The sequence below is a fragment of the Schistocerca gregaria genome, chromosome 7 (genome assembly GCF_023897955.1).
Source record: "Schistocerca gregaria isolate iqSchGreg1 chromosome 7, iqSchGreg1.2, whole genome shotgun sequence".
NCBI classification, from domain to species: domain Eukaryota; kingdom Metazoa; phylum Arthropoda; class Insecta; order Orthoptera; family Acrididae; genus Schistocerca; species Schistocerca gregaria.
This window is the reverse complement of record NC_064926.1, coordinates 106588449-106610689: the sequence shown is the minus strand read 5'-3', so window position 1 is coordinate 106610689 and position 22241 is coordinate 106588449. Positions and strand designations below refer to the sequence as shown.

The 22241-nt window shown below is 39.4% G+C and overlaps 1 protein-coding gene across 2 annotated transcripts in view; it reads left to right on the top strand.

Annotated features, from left to right (window-relative positions):
• LOC126281662 (1-phosphatidylinositol 4,5-bisphosphate phosphodiesterase-like) overlaps positions 1 to 22241 on the top strand; it is a 465757-nt gene that overhangs the window by 343188 nt on the left and 100328 nt on the right. For both annotated transcript variants that reach the window (XM_049980809.1, XM_049980810.1), the window contains exons 15-16: positions 734 to 940; positions 18974 to 19138. In XM_049980809.1, coding sequence (XP_049836766.1) covers positions 734 to 940; positions 18974 to 19138 — 372 coding nt within the window. The remainder of the gene's footprint in view (positions 1 to 733; positions 941 to 18973; positions 19139 to 22241) is intronic.

Here is a 22241-nt window from a genome sequence, read left to right as displayed (position 1 = left end):
CATGTAAAATTTTGCTATACAAATAATATTGTTTGTAACAGGAAACAAACCAACACTTCCTGTCATCACTGGGCATCACATGAAAGACGTGGTGAGCAACATTTGTTTGGACTGACTTGAGGTACTGTTCTAAAAACGAAATTGCAAACATCTCCAGAAAAATCAGAAAAAATGCAGCTGATGACTCTTAGAAGAGACACCCAGTATACAGCAAAAAACAAAAATACCGAGCGAGGTGGCACAGCGGTTAGCACACTGGACTCGCATTTTGGAGGACGACGGTTCAATCCCATCTCCAGCCATCCTAATTTAGGTTTTCCATGATTTCCCTAAATCGTTTCAGGCAAATGCCGGGATGGTTCCTTTGAAAGGGCACGGCCAATTTCCTTCCCAATCCTTCCCTAACCCAAGCTTGTGCTCTGTCTCCAATGACCTCATTGATGACGAGACGTTAAACACTAACCACCACCACCACCACCACCACCATAGCAATAATACAAAATTTCTGTCAACAAATAATAAAAGAACCGACTCAAATTAAATCTCTTATGTCAAAAGAAACCCATCACAATGTCCATTTTCATTATGAATGGAACACACACAACACTGGTGTAATATTGGACCAGTGTTGTGTCTTTCATCCATAGTGTATAAAATATTCTAGCAAGAACCAACAGAACAGTCAATCAATGTGATGTCCATTTTCATTATACCTGCAATTTAATGCTTTCAGGACTTTTGGAATGCAGGCTGCCAGATGGTGTCACTGAACTTCCAGACTCCTGACACACCCATGCAGCTGAATGAGTCAAAGTTTGAATACAATGCACGTTGTGGCTACCTACTGAAGCCAGATTTTATGCGGAGAGCTGACCGGAGCTTTGATCCATTTGCTGAATCTCCCGTCGATGGCGTGATTGCCGCGCAGTGCCTTGTGAAAGTAAGCATGTACAAGCAGCAATTTTTATTTGCTCTTTGGTCTGTCTACATCTAGATTTGCTCTCTGCAAATCACTGTGAAGTGCATGACATGGAGTATTTCTGATTGTAGCACTTGTTAGGGCTTCTTCACACTCCATTTGGATATACAGATAGAGACCTGTCACACACACCTCATTTGTTTCTGACTTTTTATAGTTTTCTTACGTTTTTGGTTGCCCTAATGAGTGAAGATACAATACCACAAAAATGTAATAACTAATGGAATTACTTAAGAGAAACATATTAGGGACTCCACACTTAAAAGTTAACTTTATGCTGTGAAAAGCAAAACAGTCGTTTCTCATTGTACACCACTCAGCTTCTTCACACCGCTCATCATGTTGGGTGTATTACTTAAAGGATAACATGTGCAATGATGAAAACTGACAACCAAAGCATGGTCATATTTTCAGGTTACATGTAGTCTTTTCTTTTCTTTTTTTTCTTGTGTGTGTGTGTGTGTGTGTGTGTGTGTGTGTGTGTGTGTGTGTGTGTGAGAGAGAGAGAGAGAGAGAGAGAGACCTATGCGTAAATCCAGCTTTGGAATGAAGTATGGGGACAGCTATTACTAAGTGCCTCTGGGTCCAATGTAAATGTCTTATCAAGTGCGAGTGATATGAAGAAGCTGTACTATACACTTAATACTTGCTCTAGAAACTATGTAAGTAGGCTTTTGTGGAATAGTTTTGGAGTGTTTATTAATAGCTGATGACTGCTGTATTAGCTTGTATGGCGATGTTTTGACTGCTTGGGCAATGTCTGTTCTAGACCTATTACCCCATGCAGCTACACCTATCTTCACCTCTTTAACATTCCCTTGCTAGACTGGTGTAGAGATTCAGCCTTGAAACTCTTGTGACTTATCTCAAGGTTGAGCTGTGCTGTGCCCTGTTCCTCCTTGGCATCGAACTTCTTTCTTCGTTGCAGATTTCTGTAAGTGAAATGACTATAAACCAAACACTGCTTCTCTGCTTAAATAAAGTGTAGACTGGTTCTAATTACCTCTGTATATTGTATATGTATAGTTGGTTACATGTTACATGTAAAATTACTATCCCAGAGCCAACTAATAACTGCTGTTTGAAAGGCACATCATCAATATTTTGTGAATAGTATAAAACAACAATCACTTACATACATTGTATTCATCTTCCTTGGTGCCAGAGATCTTCCATTGTACCAGAGCTCCTTCATTCCTCCTAGCTCCACAGAGATTTTCGGCAGGTAGACTCCACACCAGTTGAGTAATATTTTCCCGCAGTATGGGGCCCGATGTTTACAAACTAATTACAATCATGCATATCTTTACTCTGAGCTCTGTATTTGATGTATGTGATACATCCCCTTCAATGAATGGCATAGTTCACTGCATATCCCTCCACTAACAGAAGAGAAAAGATGTCATGATCACACACTTAACAGTCAGTCAGTACAAACATATATATCCTCTAATACAAACATAAATATCCTCTAATTATAGTTTTTGTGTGTCCGTCCTCTGCTGGAATATTGCTGCGTGGTGTGGGATCCTTACCAGGTAGGATTGACAGAGGACATTGAAAAAGTGCAAAGAAGGGCAGCTTGTTTCATGTTATCATGCAATAGGGGTGACAGTGTCACTGATGTGGTACGCGAGTTGGGGTGGCAGTCTCTGAAACAAAGGCAGCTTTCTTTGCAATGAGATCTATTCACAAAATTTCAATCGTCAGCTTTCTCTTCCGAATGCAAAAATATTTTGTTGACATCCACCTATGTAGGGAGAAATGATCATCATAATACAATAAGAGGAATCAGAGCTCAAACAGAAAGGTTTAGGTGTCCTTTTTCCCTTCGCGCCATTTGAGAGTGGAATGGTAGAGAAGTAGTATCAAAATGGTTCGATGAACCATCTGCCAGGCATTTAGTATGAACTGTAGAGTAACCATGTAGATGTAGATTCCCATAGCCCTCTAATCAGCTCTGTGTTGTCATGCTAAATAGAATAGAATTTAACATATTTAGAGCAGCACTCCAATAGTACAAATATATATTTCCCCCCCTGTACTCTTTGGCAATTGGCCAAAGAAATAAGGAGCCGTTAGGTCATGTAAGCCTTTAGGTATTATCATTCATAACTTATAAGTTATGTATATGTATAGCTTGATTGTTGTCTTTCATCTTTTGGCAGGTTTCACACGTACATAGTATAGATAGTACTTTTTTACTCAAATTCTTAAAGTAGTAAAATTTTACCATATGTTGAACACATTTTCGTACCCCAAAGTGTCCATAGCCATGATGAATAAACGTAATTAAATCAAGTTCTACAGATTTACGTATACACAATCTCCAATAGAGTGTAATTTTCTGTACTCTCCAAAACAAAACATGATTTACCTTAATCTATTCTAACATACCAGTATCAATTGTCTCTCCTTGGTCTAAGGTTTCCATTTATCCCCAAAATGGATGGATTTGTGTGTGTGTGTGTGTGTGTGTGTGTGTGTGTGTGTGTGTGTGTGTGTGTGTGTGCGCGCGCATCCTTTTTTCCCTCTAAGATAAGTCTTTCCGCTCCCGGGATTGGAATGACTCCTTACTCTCTCCCTTAAAACCCACATCCTTTCGTCTTTGCCTCTCCTTCCCTCTTTCCTGACGAAGTAAGCATTGGTTGCGAAAGCTTGAATTTTGTGTGTATGTTTGTGTTTGTTTGTGTGTCTATCGATCTGCCAGCGCTTTCGTTTGGTAAGTCACATCATCTTTGTTTTTAGATATATTTTTCCCACGTGGAATGTTTCCCTCTACTATATTCATAACAAGGATTTATTGCGTACACTAGACCTCCTTTCTATTATTCCTTCTTCTAACATTTTACTAATCTCCACTTGTACTGCTGTTTGTACACTTAATGGTACCAGATAGGGTTTACAGGAAAAAGGTGTCATCTTTGATCTTAAAACTACATACGTAGTTACCAAGAACTGTGGGTTTATATGAGAAAAACTTTACTATACTTCATCAATATATAGTACAGATCATTTTTCTGTAATCCACTTAACACATCTGATTCATAAGCTTTCCTAATTAGTTGCTGCAGTGTATTTTGTGTATCTAGAGTGTTCTCTAAATCCATCATGCTGCTTGTTACTACAAGCCTAATTTTATGTCATGGTATTACCAGTAATCCTCCAACTAAATGATACTATAAATAATTGGTATTGACAAGTAGATGTTAATACAAGTGCTGAAAATTCCAGTATTACTTATCAGCCAATCCATACCTAGTAGCGACTACAAATTTACATAAGGCACTACTAAGCATATCTGCATATATGTAAAACTGTTTAACGCTACCGGAAACCACACTTTATACTTAATTTCTCTTCCTTTGCTTCCAGTTACTCCTGTTATGTATACCCCAGTAACCAGCAGTATTGGATACCCTCTCTTTAAGACTACAAAGAAAGATACAGACACAATGGAAATGTCACTTCCCGTATCTATGTACACACTCACTTCCTGATTGTCAACCATTCCCGAAACTATTGTTGTAGTAAACTCGATCCCTGTTTCCTTCGCTTCTTCATCAAGTAACCAATTTTTTAGTGGTGTTACCTCACTAAAGACAACCAACTTTTTTTCATATGGGCTTACACATAGCTGGACACATACTGAATCATGACCCCCTGATTAGGATGTTTGATTGTTTTCTGTTACTACTGTTGTTTGGTTTGTTTTAAAAGGCTGCACTATTCTAGCACCTTCCTTTAGACCACTGTATGTAAATGTTTTTGTATCAACACTCCATAGTCTGCTTCTTTGTTGTTTTGAATTACTATGCTGACTTTTAATTACCTGACTGTAATTACCTCTTGTTTTTTTCTGGTATTTAAGATTAAATTTACCTGCTTCCTGGCATGTATCCTTGTGACTGGAATTATTGCACTTGCTATTCATTGTATCTAGAGTTTCAACAAATTCCAACAATTTATTCATGGTAGACTAACCTAATACATTGCTGCAGTAATGGACTCTTGAGTCTGGTATGACCAGTGAGTAAGTAAGTAAGACTAACCTCTACATAAAAAATCCTTTCTTACATAGTATGGTAAATGCCTTATCAATACCTTTGCTAGGTGTACTTCATCTATTGGATTACCTAATACCTAGTTCATGTAAAATGCCATTCTGTATGCTTTTTAAAACTACCCCATGAACTGTCAAAATGTTTCAGGTCTAAGAATTCTAGTGTCAGTTTCTCTTGTATTTTTTTTAGACCAATATTTACACTTGAACTTGTCCTGAAAGTTGTCCCATGAGGTTAACTCTTCCAAGTGGGCATTTCCCCAATCAGCAGCTTCCCCTAGGAAATAACTCAAACTGAAGTCAATTTTTCTAGAGTCTTCCCACTTTTGTATAATGATCGTGAAAACACTAGCAAGAAGTACCTTAGATGTATGTTTCCATCTGGTGTAAGGTTTGGAAAATGCTTGTAAAAGTTCATTCCACTTCTCAACTCTAATTCCTCTAATAGTTTTGTTGCATCAAAGGATTTATCTTTAACTTGACTTTATGTTAATTCCCTACTAGTTTTTGCAAATTTGTCCCATAGTTCTATAAACTTAATGGTGTTGTTAGTGACTTCATCCCCAGAAAGCCAGAAAGGTGCCCAAATCCTAAAGTGTGTGATCTACAGAAATTTCTGATCTAAGAATGCTTGTATTTTTTCCTCAAACCTGAATGTATCTCATGCTAATGTATGGAATCTCCATCATTGCTCCTCTGTTCTAAAATTTCTGTGCACTTTTGCACACCTGATATCTGATCTTTTACCAACTTACGTTCTGTTTCTGCAAAGTTATGTAAACTATCTACATTTATATCTTTAATATGTTCATGTACCTCTTCCTGAACTGAGTCACATTTTTTCAAGACTTTGGTATGTATTTCTTCTCTTAAGACATTGAGTCTTTGACCCAGCTTATGTCCTAAACGCGCCTTGAACTTTCCATGAGTGCCTTTAATCTGAATTTCTACTTCTTGTCATGGTCTGTTTTGGTTTTCCATTACTTGCTCATAAGTGCCTTTAACTTGACTTCCTAAGTCCTGACATGGTTGCACAAACTTATCATTAACACTCTCTTGAAATTTACCATGATTGTCTAATACTTGTACAAATCTCTTATTGATCTTCGAAAATTTTTCATTTGGCTATCTCTCTATGTCTTCCAGCTTTTGTAACGACATTTCCATATTAAACTCTGTTGACATTTTCCTTGTTATTTCCGGCATAAACAAACTCACAAATATTATGAAGTCACCACACTACACAAAAACAATTTTGAAGTGAAATACTGGTGTACCTCACCATAGCTGTACTTCATGCTGGTGATGGTCTGGTCTCCAACGATTGCATAATGACAATGCATTTGTTTAGACTGCATGCTGGCATCACGCTAGTATAGACTGCCTCCTGGCATCACAGTGACTTAGATTGCTGCTGGCATCACAGTGCTGTAGACTGCATTCTGGTGTCACATTGGTGCAGACTGCATTCTGATGATAGATCTGTTTCAATGGCTGCAAGCTGGCCAGATGTCACTGGCTGTGTGCTGGCTCTTGGTAGGTCATCTATCACTGCATGTTTTATCAGTTTAGGTGGAGGCTGTTAGACCAGGCACATCGATGTTGTTGTATATGATACCTATTGCCATTAGCAACCTGTCTTCTCTTCGCTGATTTATTACGGAATTTCTTCACTTCAGTCTTCTTCTTCTTCTTCCTCCCTCCATCCCGCCCACCAGCCCATCCGTCAGTCACCGTCAATCAGTCAGTCAGTCAGTCAGTCAGTCAGTCAATATAAAACCATAATCACTTGTGTAAATCCTATTCATCTTTCTTGGTGACAGAGGTCTTCCATGGTACCAGAGCTCCTTCATTCCCCCTTGCTCCACACCGATTACAAATTCTCTCCAGCAGGTGGACTCCACACCTATTGAGTAATACTGTCCCACAGTATATTGCCTGATGTTAACAAACTAATTGTGATAACTTACATCTTTACTCTGAGCTCCATATTTGATTTATGTGATACATGCCCTTCCATGAATGGCATGGATTGCTAAAGTTCACATCTATCTTCAAGCATCCATCAGTTCAGGTTTTCAGTATATCTGTGACCATTGGTCAAACAAATCTGTGAGCTGAAACTTCCTGGTGGATTAAAATTGTGTGCCACACTGGGCCTCAAACCTGCACTTTTACCTTGCCTGCAAAAGACGGAAAGCTCTGAGGTTTTAGTCCTGGACCAGCTAATTTTTAATCTGCCAGGAAGATTCAGATCCATGTACACTCCACTGTATTCATACTGGAAACCTGTTAACATTAATGCTGCCCTTTTTTTAATATATGTTCAGCATCCAGTGTCCACTGATTTATTATTTCCAATGCAGACTTTCAAGTATTTTAGGAAGTGTGCAGCTATGTGATGAGGGACCCTCCTTCCACATTCTCACTGAGAGAATAGGACATTTTACAGTTTATCATTTATATATCACTTGCAAGTTTTCTCTCTCTATGTGACAAAGTGTTGGTAGGGTAGTATGGTGGTGGAGCATGATGGAAGGGGCTGGAGAGGGTAGAATGCTGGTGTACAACAAGATGGTTCGCTGACATCCACAATGCCTTATTTATATGTAAAAAAATTCTGTGAAAGAATCCAGGTAAGGGGCAAAATATTACTATGCTAAGTGAGAACACAGAGTATGTGAAGGCAACATTATGATGATACTGCACCTGGGCAACTGGAGGTTGAGATGTTTGATGGGTGGTGGTAGTGTGGTGGTGGTGGTGGGGGGTGGTGGTGGTGGTGGTGGTGGTGGTGGTGGTGAATGAGTTTGTGAGGAATAGTCAGAATAAGAAAATCAATATTTCTAAATAATAATAATAGTAATAATAATAATAGTAAGGATCAGCCATAAGAGAGATCAAATTAAATTGGAAATTACTATTGGGAATAAACTCTGAGAGGAGGTGAATTTCTTTACTTACCTTGGAAGTAAGATCGCCAGGGATGTATGATCTAAAGTAAAGGTAAAAAGTGGATTTAATGAGGAAAAAATGCTTTCAACAGGACAAAAATGCTTTTAATCTCCAAGATTATCAGCCTTGTAATTGTGAATTGAGAGAATAAACTCTTTATTGTGAAGTGTGAAGTAAACAGAACTTCCTCAGAAACTTGTCATCAGGATATAAGTTCACATCAGTATTCATTTACTTAAAATTTATGTGAGGTTTCAAGGCTTGGAAACTATTCTTGACTCTCTACAATTTACCAAATAAATATTTGGGAGGGGTATCATTCAAAAATGTAGGGAATACAATAAATCATGCTTTTTATCACATTAAAAGAGACAAGCTCTTCAAGATACTTGATAATGGAAGTCATAAAAGGTATGTATGTATATATTGCAGGCAAATGTAATCAAAATTAAGAGAGCTCATCACCTGTACTTTTTAACATCTGCTCAAGTGAAATCCTTTTGGAATGGATAAATAGACTTCCATTTTACTCTTCTTATATTAAAAAATCCATATTAATATGGCAATTTTATTTGCAAATGAGCAGGTAATTACTGCTAACAGTAATAATAACCTACAAGAAGCAACATATAATCTACAAAGAACCTATGCTCCATACAAGTTGTTGATATAACAAAACAAATGATTTAATGATATGGATGTGATATTTGATAGGATTCACTGCTTTCTACGAGAAGGCAAAATTGATTTTTGACATAAAATAGAGATTTTACCTTAGTTAATTGTGGTATGAAATAAATTAATGAGAGGAAAGTAAGAGTTACTGCTGCAATTTCATTTTCAGTCCCAATTGTATTGTATTGTTTGGAGGCAGAGAATAGTTGAAAATGAAAGACAACACACTAAGAAGCCAGAGAGCAGAGATGAGATTTCTCAGGCATGTATCAGGATACAGAAGACAGAATTGAAAGCAAAATAGACAAGTAAGAGAAGAATTAGTATAAATATCTCTAAACGAAAAAAGTAGAAGAATATAGAAGGAAATGGAAAGAGCACATCAGTAGGATGGAAGCTGAGAGACTACAAAAAATACTACACAAATACATACCAACAACTCAAAGAATCATAAAGGGACCTAAATTTAAATTGAAGGACCTAGACTAATCTCTGTAAGTAGGAGGAATGAATCCTGATACATGGAGGAGAGTATGATATCTGGGAGATTCAAGTTGCTGAACTTCAACTACATTTATTTTTGCATTGAACATAAGTTTGCATTGTGTAACATAAGAACTTTGATTATTGTGCTTTATGGGTAATAATAAAGGCACAAAGAGTAAATAAAATGAGCATAAAGACCCTATGCAAGAAGGCAACTACTGGCTGTAGTCTGCCTTGCCAGTGTTGCAGGCAATCCATAGGATGTTACACAAGCTCTCCATGTTAAACTTTGATTCCATAGTAAATCACACAAATTTATACGGTTTCCAACTAAATATCTACAGATCGCAATTACAAACAAGTTAAATTGGAAGTGTAACATATGAAATGTTGTGGGAAAGGTGAACCAAAGTGTGCATGTTGTTGGCAGTAAACTTAGGAGGCACAGTAAATATGCTAAAAGACTGTCTACATTGTGATTGTCTGTCCTCTTTTGGAATATTTCTGTGTAGTATTGGATTCTTACCAGACTGTGTTGATGGAGGACACTGAAAAGTTGAGAAGGGCAGCTAAGTTTGTATTATCATGAAACAGGGGTAGAGTGTGTCACAAATATGGTGAGTGAGGTTGGATGGCAATTGTTAAAATACTGCCCCCCCCCCCCCTCTTTTTTCGTGGCAAGATATTTTCATGTAATTTAAATACCCACCATTTTCCTTTGAATGACAAAAAATGTTGTTGCTGTCTGTGGAATCTTGTGCCACAAGGAAGGAAGGGAGTAGACATTGTTATGTGTGACAAGTGTGCTCTTTCTACAACACAAATGCACACATGTATTAATATGGTTTTTTATTAAACAAAATGGAAACATTTACATAACTTGGATAGAGTCCATATTTTGTGGTACAAGCTCAACAAGAATAGTCCTCTTGAAGACTAATGCAATGTCAATATCAGTAATCTTGCTGTTACAAACTTCAGTTTCTCACTGCTATTAAAGTACAATTCTGGCTGAGAGACTATTTCCGCTGTAGTCACTAATCTTGTCACTATGTACTGTCATAGCCTGTGATGAACTAAACCCACTCTGCGAGTAAACTGACAGACGCCAAACTGGATGACTGAGTGGGCCACCAAGTCAGCAGCAGTGGCCTAAATTCACACTGTCGAGAGGGCATTGGCGGCATTTTGCTTGTGGGAGTGTCTCTGGCCTCTCTAGTGATAAGCAATAAGCACACTTGATTCAGCACCTTCTATCAATCTTTGCACTTCATCTTCGCCGACAGCTTACGTCAGCACATTCCTCCCCTCTGAAAAGCCGCACCATTGTCGTGTCGGTAGATGTGAACAACAATGGGGGGAGGAGGGGAGGGGGGGGAAGGACGCTGGACGTAGAGATGGGCCGGGACCTGTGACTGTGGAGGATGGTGTATTCCCAACTGTGGAGGACGGTGTGTGCTCCTGACCATACCCCGACATCTGGCTTGTGAGGCAACTGGAACATCCTCCAGAAAATTGCTGCCTGGGCCCCCATCCAGGCCTGAGATAGTGTCTTGGGGCGATGACAGTGATGGCGATGATGGGTCCATGACCATCTGGTTGGTGAGCAGGGACAGCAGAGGTGAGAGCGCATCATCCATCTGCTCCTTCTGATGTGCCCTGGTGGCACTAACAGGTGGCTGCGAAGGTGCGATCCCATGAGGCAGCAAATCTTGGGAAGAAAAGCAGCTTAAATACAGGGCAAATGACAAACACGGATTTGGTTCTGATGGTTTTGCTGCAAACCACCGGGACCTGCAATTAAGTGCACAAAAGAGCCAGTGCATTCCTGGATCACGTCGCTTTCCCATTGCCTACAGTTGCCATAAACCCTGAAAAGAACAAAATTGTGTGGCACAAAGCAGCACTGGGTGCTGCGGTGTGTGTTGCAAGTGTAGCAGCGTCTGATGGTGGTGGCCATGTGGATGTTCTGCTGCTGATGGTCTGTGGGAGCGATAGGAGGCAAGAAAGAGATGCAGCGCCTGTTCCCATGTGTGGATGGTGTGAAACTTTGCCATCTGTTGTGTAAAAGTATGTATGAAGTGTTCTGCTTCTCTGTTGGACTGGGGGTGAAATGGAGCACTTGTCAGATGATGAATGCCATTTTGTTCAAAACTGTTCAAAATCATGTGACATGAACTGTGGTCCATTGTCCAACACAAGTAATCCTGGCAAACCACCTGTTCAAAATATGGAGGACAACACTTGACTAGTGAAATGTGATGTGATAGTAGCCTTAGGCACTGCAAATGGGAACTTGCTAAAAGAGTCTACCACTATGAGCCAACAGTTGTTCCAAAATGGTCCTGCAAACTCTATGTGCACTTATTGCCATGGGGATTGAGTCTTAGACCAAGCTGAGAATGTCTATGGTGGAGCAAATTGGTTTTCTACAAGTGTGCAACACTGTGACATCATATGTTCAATGTGGGCGTCCATGCCCCGCCAAGTTCATGCTAACTGTTTAGTGCAGACAATTTTCCAATGCCCGTGGTCAAGCAGTTTTAATATATCCTTTTGCAACACTGTGCGAATGAGCACATGTGATTGCCCACTGTCAGATTGCACTAAGATCACACCTTGTTAACTGAAAGGTCATGCCAATGTGCAAAATATCGGCTCATAACTGAGTTCTGGATACTGTTCAATGAAAGAGGCCAAGATGTGTGAATGTAATGCATCAAAATCTTGAGATGTGGGTCATCTTCCGTGGCCTATGCAGTTTTTCTGTAGTGCAAGGTAAAAGATTGCAGCAATTCAGAATCTTGCACATCGATTTGGCAACAAGATGTGGAGTGTGGAGTGTGTGCACGCCCTGGCTCTTTATGATATAACCCAAGTACTGTGGTTCAGTTTGAAAAAAGTGACACTTTTTGAGACGACACTTGAGTCCTGCTTCTGACAACAGTCAATAAAGAGTATGCAAATTGGCAATGTGTTCCTCTGGTGTACGACATGAGACAACAATATCATCAAGATAGTTTGAACAAAATGGCACTTTTGCAGTCAGCTGTTCCAAGTAACGTTGGAAAATGGTGGGTGCCGAAGCACTGCCGAAAGGCAAATGCAAATACTTGAACAGTCCTAAGTATGTATGTACAACAAACACTTTCTGTGATTCTTCATCCAATGGAATTTGCAAGAAGGCATCACCAAATGTGTGTTAGAAAAATAACATCCTGCACCAAGCCTGTCCATGGGTTCCTGAGGGTGAGATAATGGATAAGTGTCAACTATTGTCTGTGGGTTGACTATAGACTTGAAGTCATCACAAATGCGAATGTGACCAGAAGGCTTAGGCAACAAAATGAGAGGAACTGCCCACTGACTAGCTTGAGCAATTACACCATTATCTTGCAATTCTTTCAAACCACTGGCTACTCTATCTCTTAAAGCAATTGTAATAGGGTGGGCCTGGAAAATCTTAGGCTGTGCATTGTGTTTCAATGTAACAAGTGCTGCAAAGTTATTACTTTTTCCCATTACTTCTGAAAATTCTTGAAGCAAGCTAGCTACACTGTCTTTTGGTTCAAAAGCAGACACTGAAAGTACATTGTCTTCAATTCTAAGCCCAAACAAATCAAAAGCATCTAAACCGAATATGTTCTCACTGTCTCTTGATTTTAACACAGTAAAATTCACTGTACTAGTGGAGATTTGTAAGTGGCAGGCAAACTACATTGTCCAAGCACAACAATTTCCTGTCTGTGTAAGCAGTGAGATGCTTGCTAGATTTAGAAACTGTTTGTACGTGACACAATTTAGTGAAGTTACCCAGGCACCTGTGTCTAACTGAAAGTTTAGATGATGACCATCAGTTTGTAGTGAGACAAATAGTTTGTTAGAATGTTGTTACAGAGCACTAGGGTGAGAAGGAGGCACAACCGTAATCTTACTTTTGTCAGAATGTGTTGTAGGTTTTGAAAGCAGAGAATTCACTGCATGTGAAAGAGCCTCTTTTTTTCTGGGGGTGTTGCAAACAAACTGTTTGGGCATGGCCTTCTTTTCCACATGTGTAACATGTTGCATTACATGATGGACATTGCTGTTTTTTATGGTGAGCAAAACATCTAGGGCAAGACTTCACTAAATTCACAGGCCTGTTTACATTTACATGTCTATGTGGCTGTCTGTGCAGCTTTGTACATGCTCACTTTTGTGGCTGAATGAGGCAGTCATGAACAAGAGGTGGCTTGAACCAACAAATAGGGGCCTGGTCAAACTTATCGGCTGCTGTGGCACCTGAATGATATTGCTCTAAGATCTGCAATACTTGGGGTAGTGATGGATCAGAGTACTTTAAGATCTGTTCCCATATTGTGCTACCTGGGACATTGAATGTTATTGCGTACCGTATCATTAAATCACTGTAAAAGTTGTAACAACTAAACCTAAATTTACACTTCCTAGTCATGCATGTTAATTCCGTAAACCATTGGTGGTACATCTGTTCCATCTTTTTCTGCAAGTGAAAGAACTGGTATCTAGCAGGAGCTACTTGGACTTGCTGGTCATAGTATTGAGTTAATGTAGTGATTACTTGATCATAGATTAGTTCATCATGGGATGTGGTTTTTGTATTAACTTGACCACTGGAGACCCCACAATCGAAAGGAAGTATTGTAGCTTTACAGTACCTTGAACATGATGAACTTGACAATGTGCCTGGAACTCGGTCAGGTATTCAACCTATTCCTTAAATTGCTGGAACATTGGTATACTGGTTGGCAGCACTTGTTGGGCTTGTTTGATTGGTCAGTTGTGGTTGTTTTTGCAGCTGATGCAGTTTTTGTAATCAGTAGTTGTACCATTGTCAGTAAGGTAGGGATTTGTTGGTTCTGAAACTGAAAAAATTGTGTTAGAACTATCACATTGGCTGTCTGCAGCTGAGAAGAGGGCAGGGGGTGGAGGGGGCAGGGAATTCATGGTTTACACAAATACATTATATGAAAAAGCAAGCAAAGCCTCTGGAAAGAGAAATTTGATGTGGCTCCCCTCCTAGAATACATGCAAGAACATAACAACAAGTTAGCAAACAGAAACACTTGAACATGATCACCTCTTCAAGCTAAAACACAAGAGAAGCAAGCAAAATCTTTGGCCAAGTTGATTATCTTTGATCACCCCTCAATTATCCTTGTTTGCCTCTGTAGAGTCTTGTACAGCAAGGAAACAATGGAGAGGATGTTGTTATGGGTGGCTGGTATCCTCTTTGTACAACAAAAATGCACGTGTGGATTAATACGATTCTTTATTTACATGAACTTGAATTTACTTGACTTGAATAGAGTCAATGTTTTGTGGTACGATCTCATCAGTCCTCTTGTAGACTGATGTAATGTCAATATCGGTAATTTTGCTATTACAAACTTTAGTGTCTCGCTGTTAGTAAAGTTCAGTTCTGGCTGAGGTAAACTAGTCCTGCTATAGTCACTTATCTGGTCGCTACGTATTGTTATAGCCTGTGATGAACTAAACCTGCTCTGCAAGTAAACTGACAGACACCAGAGTGGATGATTGAGTGAGGCCCTCTTGTCAGCGGCCTCACGGGTACGTCTCTAGCCACTCTTGTGATAGGCACGCTTGATCCAGCACCTACTAATCAATCTTCGCGCTTCATATTTGCAGACTGGTGTGCTGATGACAGCTAATGCCAGCTCAGTGGCTACCAACATAGACAAAAAAGGCCAACCTTCTGCCAAACACTTAAGTGTGAATTGCAGACTAATGAAGGTGAATGCCAAAAGATGCTAGTTTGGTCGATGTGGTGTGCGATTTTTGTAGATGCTCATGACATGTGGTCTTTTTTGCTGCATAATATTCTGCCATGGTATATAACAAAGGTCTTACACAGTGGCCTTCTGATAGTTTAAGTGTGGTTCAATTAACATCTGTTTTTTGCATTTTTGTGCTTTACTTTCTACCTGTTGTAGTGATCCATTGTTTTACAAGAAGGCACTTGACATGCAGAGTGGTTTTTTTTTATTTTCTTCACTTATTCTGTTAGGTAAGATTGCACTCAGCAAGCAGCAGCAGCTCACCCCCCCCCCCCCCCCCCCTTCCCCCGATCTCACCACCCTCCTCTTTGACCTCTCCAGAGAAAGAAAGAAAGTACAATTTTCTCATAAGAAAATGATGTTCTGTCTTTCTATATCAGCAGCTTTATTGATTCCGTATGAGTTTGAAGAAAGCTAGACTGCATAATGGATGTTGATTACTAGCAAGTGCACACAAAGGCATTTGTCATGAAATATCAAAACTTATTCACCATTCACAGCCATTCTCCTTGAAACTGAAAATACGAAATTGCTCTTGGTACTGTAAGACTCCCATAGTGTTTTACTTCCATTTCACAATGATTTTGCTCATGGTATCAGCCTACACACATATTAAAAAAAGAAAACAAACAAACCCTAGTAAAATGCGTAAAGTATTCACAAGTATCTGAACATTACATGCTTGACAGCAAAATATGTAAAAACATATCATGAACACCACTCAGGGATTAGGCCGTGGGCCTGTTTCAGTGTCCAACAGCTGTCTACAAGTCAGTAAGAGGAGCAATTCATGATCGTGGGACAAATGATCAGCATGTTGCCACCAGCTGCTATTGCCAGTACATGAATCTTGATGATGATGATGATGATGATGATGCTTCTTTATTCAAGCAGCTTCTCATCTGGCTTCATGAGGTTGAATAGACCCCATTCTAGGTCTTCCTACCCAAGGAAAAAAGCTGAGAAAGTCCCGGGAATCGAATATCGGTCATTCCGCACCAGATGTGGCAACGGTAATCACTTGGCTACAAAGGTGATCAGCAAAATATGTAATATGTGCAAATCTCATACAAACAACACTCTCTCTATGAAGTACATTTTAAATGGTATGTATCCATTCTAAAATGGTAGCATTAGTATGTGTAGTGGTGAATAAAAACAGTTTCCCAGTTGTTCAGAGGTTTGTCTGTTAAGAAATTATTCCTTGTTACCTCCATCCCTTCCCTGTTCATGGAACCAACAGGAGCAAACTCCTCCCCCCCCCCCCCCCCCACCTCCTGTCTAGATCAGATCTTAGGTGTGCTCTTGCCAGTAGTTAAATGCTTTTGCAGAGCTTGACAAACTATTTACTTGAACATGAGTCCTAGCTTCTTTACATTTTCATTGATTGTGGGTTCATTATGAAATTATTGTGATTTTCAGTCTGAAGACTGGCTTGAAGCCCTCCTAGTGTATCCCACAAAAGCCTCTTCAACTCAGCATAACTTCTGCGACCTAGACTCAGTCAAACATGCTTATTGCAGTCAAGCCATGGTCTTCCTATACAATTTTTACACTCCACACTCTGCTCCCTATATCTTACTCAAGATATGTTTTGTGAAGCAGTTCCTTCTTTTCGTCAAGTTGTGCCATAAATTTCTTTTCCCCCCTATTCAGTTTTGTACCACGTTGTTTGTTATTTGATCTAATCTTCAGCATCCTTCTATAGCATCACATTTCAAAAGCTTCAGTTCTATTCTTCTATCATCTCTTTATCATCTAAATTTCACTCCAAACAAATGTCTTCAAAACAGACAAACTGAGTGTACAGATTTAATAACATCAGGGATAAGCTAAAGTGTTAAAGGCTATCTCTAAATCTACAAATTTATAAACCTAGGCTTGCCTTGCTTCAGTCTAAGATAAGTCATAGTGTCAGAATTCCTATATTTCTCCAGAACCCAAAGTGATCCTCCCTGAGAGCAGCCTTACCAGTTTTTCCACTCTTCTTAAATAATATGTCAGTTTTTTTACAACACTTATTAAATTGATAGTCTGTAATACATATGCCCCCTCCCTGTACTTCTGTTAATCTATTCTTCCATTTCCTACACCATCTCAGTTTCTTTCAGTTTAACTGGGTCTCTTTTAAAATTTTGGTAATTTGTGTTATATTATTAGTTTAACTCTTAACATTACAGGTGGACTCAAAGACCACTAGCATTCATTGTTACACTGTTGCTAATGCATGGAGGTGGGGTAGGAGGTTACAGCATTGTCTAGTTATTCTTTCATGAACCTGCCATGGGTTCCTTTGTCAGTAGCTGCTTGAACATGATGTGGACCAATACCATTATTGCTCCTTTCATGCTAGTGGTCTCTGAGACCGCACATGGGAGTAGCTTCTTGAACATGATGTGAACCGATGCCATTACTGCTCCCTCAAACATTTTTCACATTCTATGTTTTTGTTTTTATTTCTTTCTTTTTCCTTTTTTTTCTTTTGTTGCACTTAATTTCGTTTGTCATACTGCTTGCCTATAACTCAGTATTACTAGTTTGTAATGTGAGTACTAATCTTTAGGGAACCGTTATTTCAATGTTGTACACTACATGCTCTGATTATCCTGATATGATGTTTGGAGTGACTCATTTTTCTGTTCAGTGTTGGTATATCATTCCTGCACAAGTTGCATTTTCATTGGTATCAGCTCTAATACTTAAGTAGACACCTCCCTGCTACCTGTTGTTCTGTTCCTGTTCCTGTACATTCTCCAAATGTTTCATTGCTGCATTTATATGCATCACTCTCACAACAGTAGAGCTTGTGGTATCATGAGCATTTAATTTGCGGTATTTGGGAGAGGCACTAGCATAACTCATTTTCCTTTGAATATGTATTATGTATTCTTGTCTTACAGTGTTCTGTGTCTTTGATGGTCTTCTCAATTTAGATCTTCAGAGCAAAGAGTATACCTAATTTAAATAAGAGAGCAAGGAAACAGGTGTAGAGCTCAAAACAACAATCCATGAACGATTACATGGGATAATAAGATGAATCACAATCACATGGCAATGTGAATATTATAATGGGAAGTCCTGGGAGAAATACAAATAATATAAGAAATAAAGGTAACAATTCGCCATGCAGTTGAGGCATTAGGAGGTCAATAGGTATATAAACAAGACTAGACACATTACTAAGCTTATGGACAACAATTGTCTATTTCAGAGCTAACTAAAACCATGCATGCAACCTCCCCCTCACCCTCCCCCTCGTCCCACATGCACACATATGCAAATGACTACATTGTCCAGGATGACTACATTCTACACTGTCCCAACACTCCAGGCCCACCTATGAAAGCAGTCATTTCAAATACCACCTTTGCTGTAACTTCTGCACAGTGTGTGTGTGTTAACAACCATCTATCCATCTACTTCCACACTCTGTGTGTGTGTGTGTGTGTGTGTGTGTGTGTGTGTGTGTGTGTGTATGTGTGTTAACAACCACCAATCATCTGTCCACCTGAGTGAATGGCCACTGCCAAATTGTGACTGAGGGCAGAGTTGACAACCTACTGGTGCATGCTGCTGAGCACACCATGTTTGATTTCAATGGCTACTTAACAGCCCATGCCATCTGGATCCTTCTCCCCAACACTGGATCTCTGCATTACAGAGATGGGAATTGTCAACCCCACAGTCCCCCTAGCTCCTGTGTTATATCCATCTCCACCACCCCAGGGTCTGTATCCCTCACTTCACTTTTTATACACTCACATCCACCTCTCCCTCTGTCTCTGCCTCTTTCCTTCCACCCCCCCCCCCCTCCATCTTACCCCCTTACCACTTCAGTGCCCTCTCTCTCTCTCTCTCTCTCTCTCTCTGCACACGATAACCATTACTGCTTCCATGAGTTTTATATATTTTATCCACAAATTTACAGTTTCTGATTATTATTATTATATTGTAATCTTTTGTGAAATTACTTTAAATTCTAAGTAGCGTTTATTACAGGTCATATCTGGCCAGTTTCTGGCTGACAAGAAAGTTACTACTTATGTAGTGGTGGAAATGTATGGTCTGCCAACAGATACAATCAGGGATGAGTTCAGAACGTCCAAGGTTACAGGAAATGGCCTGAATCCAGTATACAATGCAGAACCATTCCTGTTCAAAAAGGTAAGATCCTTTTAAAATATGTGGTTTCCATGCCTGATAAATTGCATTATTTCATTGTTGTGAATCGAAATAATACCATAACATTCAAGAAGCCCTTGGAAATTTCAGTGTTGTTGCAATTATTTGATACGTTCACGGATGCAATATCACTCCATTTTGAAACAAGAACAGCAGAGAAAGGCAAAGGAAAAAGAAGTTCAAGAAATGAATTTCTTAACAGAAAGCTACATTACAGCTCATGACAAATACTAATTAAAGAGTCTTCTACCTACCTGAAACAGTAATCATTAAGAACATAGTGAATATTAAATTTGAAAATGATCAATTTAATCACAATGTATTTCCAATTTATGGAGATAATTAGAAGAATTTTTTGACACTTTCCCATTTCTATATCTACAAGCATATTCTGCAAACTGTTGTGAGGTGCCTGGCAGAAGATACATCCCATTGAATCACATATTAAAGTTTTGTCCCTTTCCATTTTTGTTTGGAGCACAGGTCTACTGACTGCTTAAATGGCTGTATGTCTGCTGTAATTAGTCTAATCTTGTCTTAGTAGCCCCAATAAAAGCAATTGTAGGGGGGCTGTAATGTATTCCAAGATTCTTCACTTAGTACTGGTTCTGGAAACTCTGTAAGTAGGCTTTCACAGTGTTAATTAAGTCTATTTTCAAGCTTCTGCCAGTTCAGGTTTTTCAGCTTCCATGTGATACTTTTCAGGGAGTGAACAAACGAATCATGGTGCCTCTCTTGTTATACACTGAGAGGTGACAAAGGTCATGGGATACCTGTTAATACTGTGTTGGACATGCTTTTGCCCAGTGTAGTGCAGCAGTGTGATGTGGCGTGGGTTCAACAAGTCATTGCAAGTCCCCTGGAGAAATACCGAGCCATGTTGCCTCTATAGCCACCTGTAATTGAGAAGGTGTTGCCAAGGCAGGATTTTGTACATGACCTCTCAATCATATTCAATAAATATTCGATGGGATTCACGTAGGGTGCTCACATTGACGAATGTCCTTCAAACCAGTCATGAATAATTGTGGCCTGGTGACATGTCACATTGCCATCCATAAAACATGCTGTCTTTGATTGGGAACATTAATTCCATGAATGACGGCAAGTGGTCTCAAAGTAGCTGAATATAACTATTTCTAGTCAATGATTGGTTCATTTGGTTCAGAGGACCAAGTCCATTCCATGTGAATGCAGACCACACCACACGACATTATGGAGCCACTACCAGCTGGCGGAGTGCCTTGTTGACAACCTGGGTCCATGGGTCTGTGCCACACTTGGAACTTACCATTGGTTCTTACCAAGTGCAACTGGGACTCATCTGACCAGATCATGGTTTTACAGTCATCTATGGTCCAGCTGATATGGTCACGAGTCCAGGAGAGGCACTGCAGGTGATATCATGCTGTAAGCTCTGCTCTCAGTCATTAAGCAAAGGCCATTGGCCACTGCATTGCCCATGTCTGAAATCTGATATTCTCAGCACACTCTTGACTCTCAGGATCCCAGAATATTTAATTTCCTAACAGTTTCTGAAACTGAATGTTCTATGTGTCTAACTGTAACATTCTGTGTTCTGAGTCTTTTAATTCCTGCTGTGGAGCCATAACCACAATAGAAACTTTTTCATATGAATCACCTGAGTACAAATGACAGCTCCACCAATGCATTGCTCTTTTATACCTTGCATATATGACATAGCCCCATGACAAAACTCTACCATCTGGGGAGCAAGATGTATGAGACAGGTGAAACACCCTCAGACTTCAAGTATGATATAATAATTCCAATCCCAACAAAAGCAGGTGTTGACAGGCATGAAAATTACCAGACTATCAGTTTAATAAGTCATGGCTGCAAAATACTAACACAAATTCTTTACAGACGAATTGAAAAACTGGTAGAAGCCGACCTCAAGGAAGATCAGTTTGGATTCCATAGAAATGTTGGAACACCTGAGGCCATACTGACCCTACTACTTATCGTAGAAGATAGATTTAGGAAAGGCAAAACTACATTTCTTGCATTTGTAGACTTAGCTAAAGCTTTTGACAATGTTGACTGGAAAACTCTCTTTCAAGTTCTGAAGGTGGCAGGGGTCAAATATAGGGAGCAAAAGACTATTTACAATTTGAACAGAAACCAGATGGCAGTTGTAAGAGTCGAGGGTCATGAAAGAGAAGCAGTGGTTGGGAAGGGAGTGACACAGGGTTGTAGCCTATCCCTGATGTTATTCAATCTATATATTGAGCAAGCAGTAAAGGAAACAAAAGAAAAATTTGGTGTAGAAATTAAAATCCATGGAAGAAATAAAAACTTCGAGATTTGCTAATGACATTGTAATTCTGTGAGACAGCAAAGGACCTAGAAAAGCAGTTGAATGGAATGGAAAGTGTCTTGAAAGGAGGCTATAAGATGAACATCAACAAAAGCAAAACAAGGATAATGGAACGTAGTTGAATTAAATCGGGTGATGCTGAAGGAATTAGGTTAGGAAATGAGACACTTAAAGTAGTAGATGAGTTTTGCTATTTGAAGAGCAGAATAACGGATGATGGTCGAAGTAGAGAGGATATAAAATGTAGACTGGCAATGGCAAGGAAAGTGTTTCTGATGAAGAAAAATTTGCTAACATCGACTGTAGATTTAAGTGTCAGGCAGTCTTTTCTGAAAGTATTTGGAAAGTATTTGTATGGAGTGTAGCCATGTATGGAAGTGAAACATGGACGATAAATCGTTTAGACAAGAAGAGAATAGAAGCTTTCGAAATGTGGTGCTACAGAAGAAAGCTGGGTAGATCATGTAACTAATGAGGAGGTACTGAATAGATTTGGAGAGAAAAGGAATTTGTGGCACAACTTGGCTAGAAGAAGGCATTATTGTTGCATTTTATTCTTTGTAACATTTTTCAATATCACACCGTCTTTACATTTCCCACTTCTACCACACCCACAAATTATATTATTAGTGACACAATCAAAAACACATCTGATTCCATCAGAGGCATGCCCACTTCTCCCTACATTCTGTGGTACTCACAATATTCTAGAGAGTTTACAGAGCAAAAGAGTTTACAAACTTT